The 15926-nt window shown below is 41.1% G+C and overlaps 1 protein-coding gene across 4 annotated transcripts in view; it reads left to right on the top strand.

Annotated features, from left to right (window-relative positions):
- The window catches only part of LOC115585114 (plexin-B1-like), a 73806-nt gene that overhangs the window by 46949 nt on the left and 10931 nt on the right, over positions 1-15926 (top strand). For 3 of the 4 annotated variants that reach the window (XM_030423233.1, XM_030423235.1, XM_030423234.1), the window contains exons 12-30: positions 1010-1792; positions 4250-4348; positions 4756-4878; positions 6192-6285; positions 6443-6612; positions 7162-7313; positions 7409-7514; positions 8675-8811; positions 8910-9083; positions 10520-10754; positions 10862-11104; positions 12138-12314; positions 12511-12659; positions 12848-12948; positions 13040-13257; positions 14239-14417; positions 14510-14576; positions 14947-15093; positions 15532-15706. In XM_030423233.1, the coding sequence (XP_030279093.1) occupies positions 1010-1792; positions 4250-4348; positions 4756-4878; positions 6192-6285; positions 6443-6612; positions 7162-7313; positions 7409-7514; positions 8675-8811; positions 8910-9083; positions 10520-10754; positions 10862-11104; positions 12138-12314; positions 12511-12659; positions 12848-12948; positions 13040-13257; positions 14239-14417; positions 14510-14576; positions 14947-15093; positions 15532-15706 (3529 nt within the window). The remainder of the gene's footprint in view (positions 1-1009; positions 1793-4249; positions 4349-4755; positions 4879-6191; positions 6286-6442; positions 6613-7161; positions 7314-7408; positions 7515-8674; positions 8812-8909; positions 9084-10519; positions 10755-10861; positions 11105-12137; positions 12315-12510; positions 12660-12847; positions 12949-13039; positions 13258-14238; positions 14418-14509; positions 14577-14946; positions 15094-15531; positions 15707-15926) is intronic. The other variant, XM_030423237.1, reaches the window with a different exon arrangement.

Below are 15926 nucleotides of genomic sequence, written 5' to 3'. Positions count from 1 at the left end.
AAGGGGGACTGGGCAACAGAGAAGTTGGCAATATTGATTACTGTTTATTGCCATTGTAAAGTTTGCCCTGTTTACATCGATACAATCCTGTCGTCCTTCATAAATTTAGCGTAAATGGTGAAGTCTGTTAAAACAGACTGATACAGCATTGCCGTCACAAAACAACAGACTTTACAAGGAAAGAAGCAACTTGATGTTTAGTAGTTGATGCTTGATATGCAATCACGCAGAAATCGGACAGCATGTAATCCATTCTGCCTGTTGTTATGGCTTCTTCTTCTTCTTCTTCTTTTGTGGAGGACGCCGGTTGAGTAGGTGGTCTTCATTGTGCCTCAGGACTCATTACTTTACACGGTGCTAAAAGAACTTGGTCACATGCCGTTCAGACCACCTTTGAATGTGGAGTGACTGGATCTCAAATGCATCCTCAATGCATCTTGGGGCCATTCACACCTACTTACAGCTGTCCACTTGTGTTCGGATCACTCAGGACACATGTTGATGTCAGGACTTAACAGAGCCTTTGAAACGTATTTCTTATATTTTGTCCACCCCATTTACACAAGTGATGGTGTTAAATAACAGAAACGGCTCTCAGTATACACAGTCAGACTTACTTCCTGCAGGGCGGATCTATTGCAGGACTGTTGTATCAGACTAAATCAGTTTTAGCTACAGGCACATAATAAACTTGCAACTGGGTGTATACGGTATATTGGAGGAAAACACTTTAAAGCATTGGGTTTTGCTTTGCTGGGCATTTTTCATGCTGCACTCTGCAACATGCTGTACATGTTAGTCTGCGCATGCGCCGTCCGTTTGCAGTAGTTTTGTTTGTTCCGTTTGTCTTTTGAGTCCAGTTTCTCCCATGAATCTTTCTTAATGTCCCTCATAAGTTGCGTCTTGATGTATTTATTTGCATACCCTTTTGTTTTATCTTAATTTTGTCCTCCCCCTGCCTTTTTTCTTGTCTCCTCGCTTGTTCACTTGTTGCTACTCCATCGTCAAGTTCAAACCGCCAACACCCACCATCCCACCACCCACCAGAAAACTGACCCCTTTACCTCCTACTGTCCCGGCTGCTACAACTACAACAACAATGACCACAACTACACAGCCACCACCCACAGTGACACCTACCCCCACCACAGCAGCTGTCCCCTCAACTGTCACTACAGTGATACCATCCACCTCCCCTAATGCTGAACTCACCTCACCCCCAATACCGGACGCAACTTCCCCCTTTGTCAGGATCATCACCCAGGCCACCACAATTCACACTGATGTCACCACCGCTGGGGGGTTGTTTGCAGATTTGGAACAAGTGACAGAAGGAGTGGGTGGCACTACAAGAGGTTTTTCAGAAGATGAGATCACTAAACCCTGGAATGTCACTGACGAAACTCCCAACACTACATTACCCAGCAGTACTAGTGGTCAAGTAGACTCTGTACTTAGATTCTTAGAGCCGTCTGGTGAAGCGGTAGGCTCTGCCTCTGATGTAAGCTCAACCACCTCCAGCGAAGTGACCCTGTTAACAGACCTTTCTGCCAGTGACAGTAAGGAAACCATTCTTCTGACCAGCTCTGAAGAAAAAGACTCACCTCTGTGGTTGAATGAGTGGGAGAAACCAGAGGGAGAAATTGACGTGGACTCTGTAACAGGCTCACCTGTTGCAGTCACCAGCAAAAAGTCGGTCATCTATACACAATCACCTGAAACGGTTATCAACCCCACCACTGAATCTACAACTAACTACCAGTCAGATTCTTCGACTGACTCTTACTTCCTGGTGAGTGCAGAAGCCACATGTGCAGCTGGTGTAGAAATCGCACTGTTACCCTGTCAGAAGGACAAACTGCTTAAAGGAAAAGTCTGACATTTTGGGAAATATAGTTTTGATATTTCTTGAAGATTTATATATGCCTGTTAAATATGAAGTTAAAGCCAGGAGATGTTTATCTCAGCTGCTGGGGAGCAGAAGAGTTTACATGTTTAATGGTTGGATACAACTATGACTCATTAACATTTTTGCAATCTATGCGAATTAGAAGAGTTATGAACAAGCAAGTCTGGTAAGTCAAAATGGGAAACCTGTTTAGAGCATCTTCATGTTTTCATAAAAATATCACTACTTGGTGCCAGTGTAGCTTTAGTCGTATCGCAAAAGGCAGTTATACAATATATTGCCTTCTCAGTATTTTGTCCCTCCCATAGTTAGCTACACTAAGCTCTGGTTTCATTTTTAACACACAGATGAGATCAGAGTGGTAATCATCTTCCCATCTCACTCTTGACAAAAGAGCACATTAGCACATAGAACAAACTGTTGAACTATTCCTTTATAAATCCTTCATAATTAACCCAGGATGATCTCAACTCTAATCTGTAAACTGCAGTCAGCATACAGTACACGGTATACACGGTGCACATCCCACAGCAGCGAGAACAACAAGGAATATTGAATACTACACTTGTAGCGCAGATATCTTTATTAGCTCTGTTGTCAACAGGAAAGGCCAATGACTGACACTAAATCAATGTAATCTCAGATGTGAGGATAGAAGTGAGAAATTCAAGGCACTAACCTGATAGGTCTTATCGACTGCTCTGCCCTCTCCATATCATCTGCCGTTCAGCTCATTCAGTGCTAGCTGCTGATAATAATGTTTCCCTATTGCAGAACATACACAATCTCCTACACATATCATTTCTTATTATCCCTCTTTGGTTTTTGATTTCTGTCTGACGTTTCATTGCTGTTGTGTCGTTTGTGTTGGTGGTCGGCTAGCTGTATTTGGAGTGTCATTTTGTTTGCAGTGGCTTTTTGTATTCATAGTCTGGTCTAGTATTTAGCTGGGATCGCTACTCCCACTTCAGATTTGTTTGTTGCTATAAAGAAAGTAACTTTCTTGTATAGGTTCCTAATCCTCAGTTAGATTATTTTGTTCACGATGCGACCTGCAGTATGATATCGACTTATCATCCACAGTTCACACTTAGGCCCTTAGTTCCAGTCAAAGCAACAGTTTGTTGTAGCATGACAATGCTCGGCTGCACAATGTCTGTACAAATTGTATTAAGATTAAGGTGTGGAACTGCATCGCCCCATGATCTGAAACACTGTTGCCAGATTGGTTTGTTTTTCAGTCCAACAACATCTCAGAACCTGCCATTTGATTAAAAACCTCCGGAGCATTAATATTATATACAAAAAACAAACAATACAAATGAATGCATTAACAGCAGTAACAGAATTGTTGGTAATCTGACATAATAGGACAAGTCAATTGTTCTCAAGTGCGCTATAGAACACGGATCGGAGTCTACATTTTACAATGCAGCTATAAAACTATTATTTGATTTATGCTTTATGCCTTAAAAGATAAAATGAAATAAAGGGACAGCTCACTCAGCAAATAAAATAGGTTTTATCTCACTTGGTAATTTGCAACAAACCTTGTCAGCATTAAGACAGAGAGAGAGAAGCAGAATGAAAATGAGAGAAATGAAGAGAGAGAGTAAAGTAGATATGATATCAAAAAAACAAACAACAGTGCTACAGTGAAAAACAGATTGGCAAACACACTACAGACTGTGTGATGATTGGATGTGTTCTCATTACTATTGATTACAATCGCAGTTTAGCACCCAGCCGGTTGTATGTTTTACATCCTTTAACCTCACCCCATTTGTGATTTAATTCATACTTCTTCTTCTGCCACTTAAAACAAATTAAACCCAACTATTCAGTTTAGGGTCAGATTTTCAGCAGACCTTAAAATATTCTACAATTATCAACATTATTGGTAATCCTTAACCTCTAAATCAGAGTTTCAACCTCCAGCATTCACACTGCAATTTCTTCAGAAACATCCCTCTCTGGTTTTCAGTGTATTGTAAAACCAGCCCGAATCCTGTCCACCTGCCCCAAACCTCCCATTTGGCTTGAAAACTACCCAATCTGGCAACAATGATTTGAACATCTTTGGAATGAACCGGGACATGAGCCAGGCTTAACTGCATACCTAACCCTAATGCCACTTGTTTGAGCAGACGTTCAAACAACATGTCTGTCCCTGGCAAAAAGAACTTGAAGTCTTACCAGCATGGAGCAACCATCTCATGCCCATGATAATTAAATAAGCCGTTCACATGTCTACATAATATTGTTAGAAAGTATAGCAGCATTTTCCTTTTCCCTTACGTTTAGATATATTTCATGTAATGGATCATACTGTGTCATCAGGAATGTCCGTGTGTGGAGAGAGTTCAGGATTCCTCTCTCCTACCGGTCAATGTGGAGAGGAAAGTCACTCTGGTGGGACAACACCTAAACCTGTTCCAGGTAAGGCCACCAAACACTGGGTCAACAGCCTTCTGTCTCATTGGAGTCAGACCACATTGAAGCTTTTTTCATGCAGATTATTCACATGATAAGATATAAATCCATCATCAAGCTTCAGCTACAAGGTTTGAGGCTGGGATTCATTTCATGTAATTATCAAAAAGCAAGTCTTTAAAGTCTCATTATCTGCAGTGAGTACACGCAGATTTGCAACCATATTTTGAAAAGTCGTTTTCCTGACATAGACACTTTTTCTGTGTCAGTATATAACAATGTAAAGGCTCATTTAAAAATCTCTAGACTTGAGGGTTTTTTGATGCACCACCCACTGTACCCCCAATGACATAGGCGAAAATTTTCCAATGTGTATGTCTGTGTACTTAAATGTTTCCGGTGTGTAAATTTAGGATGAGAATTTGGACTACGAGTGTGTGTTGGACATTGAGAATCAGTCGGTGGTGGTGGATGCCTCCGTGGAGCCGGATGCCAGAGAACAGTCAGTCTTCATTATCACCTGCAATCCCCACCAGGTCAGAAAATATATATTATATATATATATATTAAGTTGGTACAAAACATCCTTAGGTAATATATATCAAAAACTCAGCAAAAAACTAATCTGCATCTTAACAATAAAATATGTAACATTTCTGCATTAAAATGTGTATAACTGACTAGACATCTGTCATATATCTGTTGAGCTGCTTACTTATATCCTTTCAAATGTTTCCAACCATTTTCCGAGAGAGGATGGAAGTTGGCAAATGAGACTAAACATAACTTCAATAAAACTTTTCCTTATCCAGGAGTCATGTCGGATACAGTAGATCTGCATCAGCAATGTTGGTTGTGTAACAGTTCACTTATTGTGAAGTAAAGTTTTGAGTTACCACTGAACAATTCAAGTTTACTCCCATTACTGGAGGTGCTTATTTGCATCAATCAGACAGATTACTTTACAGTACATTAGCCATAGCCTAGCAAGACAGCACGCACCAAAGGTGTGTGTGTGTGTGTGTGTGTGTGTGTGTGTGTGTGTGTGTGTGTGTGTGTGTGTGTGTGTGTGTGTGTGTGTGTGTGTGTGTGTGTGTGTGTGTGTGTGTGTGTTTGATCTCAGGTCAACGTCTCACTGATCTTAGCATTTACCAGAGACTCTGGTTCTTTCTCTTATTTTCTCCCCTCCTCTCTGTAACATCATGTTCAAAAGTAAAATACATTTCCGGGAAGTCATTACAGCACATAAATACCCCAATATCAGTGTCACCTCTGCAGATCACTGCTGCAGTCAGGTTGATAAATAGGATTTAAGATAAATCCACTTTTTCCCAAGTTTAAACTTAATCTCCGAGCTCTTTCCCTGTTTGTTATTGTTCTGGATTAAAGCAGAAACCGATGTAGCTCTGTGTGTTTATTCCTCCCAAATGTCTGGTTCTGCACCTGACTCTTCTCCAGAGCTGGCCGGCTCTGGATAACTGACCCTGCCCACCTGCTCTGCATGCTTGTTTGAGTCACCATTTTGCTGCAGGAAGTACAATAGTTTATCAGCTTCCTCTGTCTTAATCTGACGGAATAAACATTCATAATGACTGTAAATCATGACAGAAAAAGGTCACAGAAAACACCAATAGCCCACTGGCATGCAATATTAAGAAAAATCTATGAACTGACGTCTCCTAATTATGCTTTTGTGTGTTTCTATGAATGTTTTTCATTTGCTCCGATAACCAGATAATTTGATGCATACTGTCGCGCTTTGCACATGAGTGTGCATAACATCAACTCATTTAAGATATCACAAGTAGCACTTACGCTGGTTTAACTGACATTGCTGTTCTTGGTGCAGTATGCCTATTCTGCCTTGTTGGAGGAATATGCAGCCATGATCAATGTGAGGAGGAAAAACAACTTCCACATCGACAGCGCTGAGGATCTGTATGGTAAGGACTGTGTGTTTTTGTGTCTGTGTGTGTGACATCCTTTGTATGCAGGAGATGGAAGTAACTGATTATGTACAGTAGGAGGTTCATTTTATATTGTTTGGCATTGAAATAATGCAATTTCCCTCACCGACTTCCTCTCTCTGCCTCGTTTCAGTGACTCTGTTCAATTGTTCAGTGGGCCGGTCAGACTGCAGCCGGTGTCGCACTGCAGACCCCAAGTATGGCTGTGTTTGGTGTGGCGGTGCCGCTAGCTCTCGCTGTGTGTATCAGGACTCCTGCACCGATGAGGTCCAACACACCTGTCCTGCACCTGTCATTCACTTTGTAAGAATGTTTTTACCATCTTTTGAACGCTTCCTAAGGATTGTTTTGCTTTTAGAGAAAAATGGGGCTGAAGAATAAACTTCCTATCTATTTTATTTTTGCGGTGGAAGTCGCTGTCTGAGAAAAGCAAGACATAATAATGATGTGAATCCTCATCTTGTTCTGACGGCAGGACTGCTTTCTCTGACAAATTGGATGTTTTCTGTCTGTGACAGCTCAGATATACGCTCCTTTGACTCTGCTTTTTGGTTCCGTTCTGTTCAGTCTTTATAGTCTGTCTGTTCTGTCTGCTGTCAAGAAATGAGGGGAGAGAGATAAGGAATGACATGCAGCAATGGTCCCAATGGTTTTTGCCCTCACGGTTTACCCCTTTAAGCAGTAGTGCATCAAACCATACACCCAGTTTTATACAATGTGCTGAACCATGAGCTGACTGTCATTACATGTGTCCTTGACACCACTTTCATGTTATGCTGTCATGGTATTGAGGCATTATGTCAGAAAAAAGGCAGGATATACATTTCAAATGTGTGTTCTCTCGTGTTTCAGTTGGACCCAGTATCTGGTCCAGTAGAGGGGGGGACCGTCGTGACCATTTCAGGCTCCAACCTCGGCCAGAGAGCTGAAGACATCCAAAACTCAGTCCAAGTAGCCGGGGTCCACTGCAATGTCATCCACAGCAGATACGAAGTCTCCTCAAGGCAAGTCACTGTTACCACACCTGAACATAACCTGCTCAGAAACATTTCTGTTTCCATTTTTATAACTGTGACAGTCTTCTGTATTAATCTCGTAGGATAGTGTGTGAGACTACGAGCAGTGAAAAAGAAAAGAGCGGCCATGCCTCAGTCAAAGTGAGGGGTGGAGGACTCGGGCTGTCTGCACAGGTCTTCAGATTCCAGGTAAATTCAGCCACAGTCAGAATGTTTGCAACCACTTAAGAAAACCAGTTACTCAGATAAATCGGGTGACTTCAGTCATTGGCTAAGAATTCTCTCCTACCATCAAGAGCACAGCTTGTCCATTTTCAAACTTGTCTTGTCTTCAGACCCAAAGCACACTGTAACCTGCTTACTGAAAGGGTTACTCTGGACAGTTGATCAGATTACATGCAGCATCCTCTGGTGCCACAAAGGGCTTAACACTACAATTATCACATATGCAGTAATACTCCAAAAGACCCGTAAAGACACAATAATGTGTAAAATTAGTGGAGCGTTAAGTGCATGTAAAAGCCACTTTATATCTACAGTAACTCCTGCTCCACCCTTTCAAAAAGCCTACCGTGGCAGGATTTAATCATCATTCTGAAACAAATAAACAAGCATTTAAAAAACAAAGACATCTCTTGGGCATTTTCACACCCACTTCACAAGCAGCAGTTACTTTGAATTCTTGCATGTTTCCCCCTGAGTTTTGTCCAGTTTCATGTGTGAGAGCACAGTAATCGGTCTTGGGTGTGGACCAAAACAGACGCATCAAGACCTCTCTGAGAGGGAGAGTCCCTTGGTATTTTCCTAACCTAATTCGGTACGCCTCATTTGGAGAACGTGATGTAAATGTGATCTGTCAGCGTTAGAATCCGACTTGAGGAAGCATCGAGAATGATTGGTTGTAACAATTTACAGTAGCTGTTTCATGTCCATGTTTGTTTATCCATAAGAAAGTGCTTTCCCACCGAAGATTTCTGGCCAGTTAATGAAACGACAGCTCACTGCTCCCAGCTTTTGTTAATTAGGCTTCACTTGAAACTGTGCCTCGTTAATGTAAGTGAACCACTGCAGTGCAATAAAGCAATAACACGTCTCCTCATTTACATTTCAGTAGAAGGACCGTATGTCTGACAACAGCCTTAATTAATTGGCCCAAGTGACAAGCAGATTAATTGTTCTGCTAGCTGACTGTGAGGCAGCCTTCTTGTGTTTCCCAGAATGCCCTGGTGTCTCTTTTATCTTCACAATAAATCAGCCGCTCAGTATCGGATTATTGATTACACTTTTTTTTTTTCTCCCTTCATCTCATCCGTTATCTTTCTTCTTCTCCTCGTTCTCTGCGTCTCCAGGATCCCGTACTCAGCAGCATCTTCCCCCAAAGAGGGCCCAAGGCGGGGGGCTCGTCTCTCACCATCAGAGGCCGGAGACTGAGGACTGGACACCCGAGCGAAGTCAGCGTCTTAATCGGAGGAGTGTCGTGTATGGTGTAAGTGTTTCTAATTGACCATGAATTAAGACTTTCTTTTACCGTAAACAGACTGATAAACGTGGGGTAAAAAATGTAAAATGTCTGTCTCTGTTCAGGCTGGACATCCAGGAGGATCACATCAGCTGTCTGACCCGAGGCAGCAACAGGACAGGAGAACACAGCATCACTGTGCGGTTCGGTGGAGCAGAGCGACACCTTCAGGGTTCGGTGTATCATTACACCCCCAACCCCAACATCACAATGGCTGCTCCGTCCAAAAGCTTTCTCAGGTAGTTATCATTCTCAACAGAGCAATCTTTAATCATTCATACATTTCTATGATATAAACATGTACATAATATACATTGTATAGTTGTTAGAAGTGCGAGATTTCAGAAATTTTAAAAGAAAATTGTCACCACAACTATTAACTACAGGGTTCGTACGGGTGCTTGAAATCCTTGAAAGTGCTTGAATTTCAATATTGTGTTTTCAAGGTCTGAAAAGTGCTTGGATTTTAGTTTAAGTGCTTGAAAGTGCTTGAAATTATAACTCTTTGTCTTGGCAACATTGGGATCAGACTGGATAGTTTTCTTATTACAAGGAGAAATAAAATCAGTGTGTGTGTATCATCACACATGCAGCCTGGTAACAATAGAGAAGGATGGCTGACGAGAAGGTGAATTTGATGCAATTTGGACTGATGACACATTCAATATTACTAAACTTTGATGAATAAGCGAACAGCTTATAAAAGTTTATGTCAAAAAAGAAAATTACAGGGTGCTCTCAGGTCTCTCTTTGTCCCGGGGCAAGTGTACCTGAAGAACGCCAAGTGGCTTCCCTTTTTTTGGATAAAACTTTGTGTTCTCCTTTAATTTCTAAAGTTTTTGCTATCATGAAACATCATTTTAGATGTTTACAGCATAATACAATGTACATAATTGTGATAAAAAGTGAAAAAAATAATTATGAGTATATATATTCCTGTAGATATGTATTTACCCCAGCGATAAGGTGCTGGAACATTTTGTAAATTACCCTTAAAAGTGCTTGAAAAGTGCTTGAAATTGACCTTAAAAAATGTGTACGAACCCTGTAACTACTACTGACTTGGATCCAGGTAAAAGTTAAGGCAGATAGTAGGCAGTAATCCATCTTAAGAAGTAAACCAAAGATGATGTTTGTCTGTCCTGATCTCGTTTGCTAATCATTTGTGGCTCAATTGGACACAATTGGAAACAGTAGAACAACAATAAATTTAATGTTTTACCACATCAACCTATTTCATTTGTGCAAACGTATGCCTAATCTGAGTTTAGACAGGGGCAACACAGACTGGTAAAGAAAAGGCTTGTTTGGAACATTCCACAGGTAAACAGGCTCATCGGTTACAGGTGATGGCATCATGATTAGGTATGAGAGGAGCATCCACAAAAAGACCCAGTCATTCACAAGCAGGGATGGGGCGAGGTTCATCACTTTGTGAAACACATGATTGTATAAGGATTCCTACATGGTCTTAGGGACACTTCATAAAACTGTTGACAGTTTGCAAATTATTGCATTCTGTTTTTGTTTGTTAGACATAGTGTCCCAACTTCTCTGTAATCAGGGTTGTTGAATCCTGTTTCTTCCATACATGTGCTGTCTGTGCATTACATTTAAAGGTTTATGTCACATCAAACAACTAAAACTCACCATTTATATTCACGATTTTCTGCAGGGGAGGCAGAATCATTCGAGTCTCTGGTCAGAACCTGGATGTGGTCCAGGAGCCCAAAATGAGGGTCACTCTCAGTCCTCCTGACACTCTCCCCCCGAGGAGGAGAAGGAGCATCGTCAGGAGGAATAAAGGAGTCCCGACCAGATACCGGGATCATCGGAGTCCAATGAAGAGATTGAGGAGGATCGTCCCAGAGGCCGACTGCCCTGAGGGTACACTCTGTCATGTCAAACAGGTCTGTTTTCTCTGTGGTCTGTCTTCAGTTTTCTTTAATCCTGTCGTATAAATAAAATAAAAAATGTTTAAAGCTGTTGATTTGACTGTTCCTGTGCTCTCCTCCAGTACGAGTCACGCTGCACGGTGAACAGTTCCTCCCTCATCTTGTGTCCGACTCCTGCGGTGGGTCCAGAGGCCAGGAGGGCCAGGGTCAAAGTTCAATTCTTGTTGGACAGCCTCCATTTTGACTTCAGTGCAGTGGGGAATGAAGCCTTCAGCTACGAGCCCAACCCGCAGCTCTACCCACTGAACCAGAATGACCCCAGCAAACCGTACCACCACAAACCTGGCAGCGTCATCTCTGTGGAGGTCAGGCCTCACAACCTTTGATGAAACCAACTTCTCTTTTTCTCTCTACTCCAAACTGTGTATAAGAAATTTCTTCAGTGTGTGGGCCAGTATAAGAAGTGCAGGAAGACGACACTGTCATCACACATAATAAACATTGCAGTTTATTTCATTATTTGTGTCAGTTAGTCAGTGTTATGACAATATTTGTATCTAATTCCATATAACACTGATATGTAGTGTTGACACAGGCTATTGTTCAAATTAGTGTCGTCTTCATATGTATTTAATATATATCTAATAATTTACTGTCAAGATATTAATCAATATATCAAATGATATATTCTCAATTTCCATACATTGTATACAATTATTGCCATTTTCATATGTTGTTAAAAAAAAAAAACACCATATATATTCCAAAAATGTAATATTGGTTCAAATTTATTTTAAAGGAACAGTTCACCCAAAAATAACATTTAAGTTTAACAGCAAAACAGCTGCAGCATTTTTAGTTGATGGACACTTGGGGGAGATGAAAAACAAAAACAAAAAAAAACATAAAATAAAATGACTCCATACAGCTCGTCGTGCATAATCCAAGATTCCAGAAGCCCAGAGATTCCAAATTGATTTGAAAAGAAATCATTGAGCTGCAGCTACCCACTGCAGACCCCGTGCATCCCAAAAAAATGATAGCTCGACAGCTACGGTGAAGATTTCAGCTGAAGAGAGGGTGTCTTTTCAAATCCATGTGGGAACTGAGGGAGTCTGGACACTTAGATTATGCTTGATAAACTGTATGTGGCCATTTTAGTCGAATTTACCTTTTTGTGTGAACTGTTCCGTTTAGAAATCGATTTTTAAATGCATATCAGTATGTACCAAAGTATTATCAATATATTTTGTAACGTGTTCTTGAATGAAAATGACAATGACCTTTTCTCACATTAAAATGTGTAATTTTTTATCTAATTATATTTTTCAGTATATGTCAAAATGTCCTTGTTCCATAAGACTATGCTGCACATCATTTCGTATCATTCCTCTCTAGGGAGAGAACCTTGATCTGGCCATCTACAAGCATGAGGTGGAGGCTCGGATAGGGGAGGGGGTGTGTTCAGTGAAGACCCTCACCAACAGCCACTTGTACTGTGAACCACCTGACCAGCAGCCGTCAGTCGCAGCCAGCAGCAAACAGGATGGCATGGACAGTCTGCCTGAATTCACAGTGAGTTGATGTTACTGAGAGCCTGTTCGCATTTACATCCAGCATGACTGGACTGTATTCAAGGACTCTGGTCAGGAGAATGGAGAATAAGGATTTAAGAGTACATCAGTGTGGAGCAACAAAAGTAAATGATTGTATTCTGAAGTGTTTTTTTTCTCCTTTATGGTTTAAAAAAGTCTGTATTTGTGTTTCCCAGGTGAAAATGGGGAATCTGAATTTCTCTCTGGGCAGAGTTCAGTATGACAGCCAGGCTCAGTCTACGTTTCCTATGGAGGCTCAGGTGGGAGTCGGGGTGGGAGCCTCCATAGTGGCTCTCATTGTGCTCATCATAGTCCTCATATACAGGTAAACATGTACAACACTTTGTCATTTCACCTTAATTCCACTAACTTACCTGGTTGACCTCAAGTACCACGTGCTGAAAATGATTTTCAGCACAGGACATACCTGTTTTTTGACAGCTGTCGTCTTCTTCTTCTGTTAACTTTCTTTCATCTTTACCTTAATTTTCTCTATGCATCGTTGTTTGTCAGGAGGAAGAGCAAACAGGCCATGAGGGACTATAAGAAGGTGCAAATCCAGCTGGAGAACCTCGAGACTAGTGTGAGAGATCGCTGTAAGAAGGAGTTCACAGGTATAGTCCAAATCCTGACTTCAGTTCAGCCACTGTCCCAAAATAAGGAAGATGCTCAAACTGATGCCTTCCTTCCCTTTTCCTCCTTCAGACCTGATGACTGAGATGATGGACATGTCCAGTGATTTGGTGGGTTCAGGGATTCCCTTCCTGGATTACCGGGCATATGCAGAGCGCATTTTCTTCCCAGGCCACCAGGACTCGCCACTGAGACGAGATCTGGATGTTCCTGAGAGTCGAAGGCAGACTGTGGAGCAAGGGCTGGTTCAGTTGTCCAATCTGCTCAACAGTAAACTTTTTCTCACCAAGGTAAACTAATAGGGTTTTTTTTTTTTTTTTAGACTATTAAATGCAGGGTTATATAACGGAATGTGTTTTATATTTAGAAGCACAGACGAACGAATAGCTGCCAAAATTAAACTGAGAGACATTTTTTTTTTTTTTAATGGCAAAGATGTTCACTTTTTGTGTAGTCTGTAATTGATCTTCCAAAAAACGAGTTTTCCGAAAAGCTGCCTGTTTCTTCACATCTTCATGTTCCATATATCTTTAGTTGAACAGGGCAATTGACAAAATATGCTTCTTGTATAAAACATATAGGAGAGATGTAATGTAAGCAATTGCTATGTTCTTCCCCTAGATAGAATAATGAATTGTTAAAGAATAAGACATTATGAGATAACAAAGTACTTAGATCGTCAGTCTGGTGAATACATTTGGTGAATAGTGGTGATACGGACGTGTTTTATATCATCCAATTCTAGTACACTTTACACAGTGATTCAAGGGGTCTCAAGCCTGTTTTACCTGCCCGAAACCAAGTTGTCATAAAGTATGAAAAACAAAGGAATTATTGTATTCAAGTTGGAATTTGATGCCTTAACTGTTAGAGGGTTTCTTATATCCAAAAGTTGTAAGGTTAAATCTATATGCTTGTAGAAGTTAATTGGATCATGGTTAACACCCAAGTATTTCGATTCATCCACATGATTTTGTGCCCATTTACATTAATGTCAGGAGGTTGGGTCTTTAGCTTTGTTGCTATTGGCACAGCACATAGTTGCAGTCTTTTAGAGTGAGACAGATATACATCATTACTTTGATATTCTAAACAGATGGGAGATTATTGATGTTCTGTACATACTGAAAAGCATTGGTTCTAAACTTGTGGCACTCCCATGTGGCAGGCTGTTTTAAGGGTGGTAGTTTATTGGTCTAGCTGTCGACCACTTAGGAACAATTGAATCCACCAAGGTGTGATTTATCTTCTTGTCCTTGTTGTCCCTGTAGTTTATTCACACTCTGGAGGTCCAGCGGACATTCTCTCCAAGGGACCGGGCCTATGTGGCCTCACTGTTGACTGTAGCCCTGCATGGTAAACTGGAGTACTTCACAGACATCCTGAAAACACTCCTCAATGATCTGGTGGAACAGTATGTGGCCAAGAACCCCAAACTGATGCTCAGGAGGTGAGGCTGAACCCGGTTGTTTTCAGTTTATCTGACACTTTCTCCATCCATACATCGTTTGTTTACATGTGTGTTTTTTTTCTTTTTTCCAGAACGGAGTCAGTGGTTGAAAAGCTTTTGACAAACTGGATGTCCATCTGTCTGTTTACTTTTCTAAGGGTATGTATGCTATTATTTTAAACCTGAACAGAGATCAGTGAGCAAAGGTTAAATCTGCATCAGAAGCCTGTACTTATTCAGACTAATACAACACATCTACATCTTAAAATGTCTCAAATTAAATTTGATAAATTTAAAGCCAGTTAAAAACACTTGGCATTTAAAACATGTATCACAATGAAACTTTCTCTTGAAGCCGGTACAAATGAAATTCAGTTTATCATTCTGGCCTCGTCCACACGCAGGCTGGCCAATCCTGGCTGCTCACATGTAATGGAGACTGCTCGGTCAGGACACACATTGAGTGACTCTTAAATTAAATCCTGTTGTGTTGGGACATTGTTGACCTTCCGTCTTTATTCTTGGCCAGGAATCAGCAGGGGAGTCGTTCTACATGCTGTTCAGAGCAATAAAGCACCAGGTGGACAAGGGACCCGTGGACGCTGTGACAGGGAAAGCCAAGTACACGCTGAATGACAACCGGCTGCTGCGAGAGGACGTGGAGTACCGCACGCTGGTCAGCACACACAGAGATACAATATACAGTATATTAACACAGGCAGAGTTGATATGTTTGCAATATCAGAGACATGGTAATACAATACATTGTAAAATGTGTATTTTACTGAAAAAGGCAGATTTTATTTTGTTTTTGTCCTCCTTTTTAAAAAATTTTGGTGACATTGAACTTGCATAGTTCTTTTCTGTGTTCCAAACTAATTGTATTACATTAAGCAGGGTCAAATTAACATCAACATTAACTGGTTCATAATATTTGTTATCGGTAATGTCATAGCTAAATGACATGTTTTTCTGAATTGAAACTTCAGTGACTAAAAAAAGCTTACAAGTTTAACTCAAACCGATGTGGACAACGGGACACACTCACTGAACATCTGTCCAGTGGTATCGGACTATTTCCACCGTCAAACAATCCTTCTGTTGATCTGTCCAGACCTTAAATGTTGTGATGCCAGCTGCAGCCACCACTGGAGGCACTACGACCCAGACGGTACCTGCGAAAGTCCTCGACTGCGACACCATCACTCAAGTGAAGGAGAAACTTGTGGAGCAAACATGGAAGGGAACCTCGTACTCGCAGAGGCCGCACATTGACTCATTACACCTCGGTAAGTCCAGTGTGTGTTACAACATCCTGCTTCTCCTCAGCAGGTGACTGTAGAGCATAGTGGGTCTTTCGGTCATACAGAGCAGTTGTTCACATTAACCTTTGGGCTGTCTTGGGGAGTGTGGGAATTAAATGGACAGCATGATGTAATTAGGATATAAAAAGTCACTGTATTTTGGTTAAAGTTACAGAAGAAAAGATGTAATCAGATTATAGATACA

Source organism: Sparus aurata, chromosome 7, assembly GCF_900880675.1.
Source record: "Sparus aurata chromosome 7, fSpaAur1.1, whole genome shotgun sequence".
NCBI classification, from domain to species: domain Eukaryota; kingdom Metazoa; phylum Chordata; class Actinopteri; order Spariformes; family Sparidae; genus Sparus; species Sparus aurata.
The sequence above is the reverse complement of the archived record's forward strand: the minus strand, read 5'-3'. Positions and strand labels throughout refer to the sequence as shown.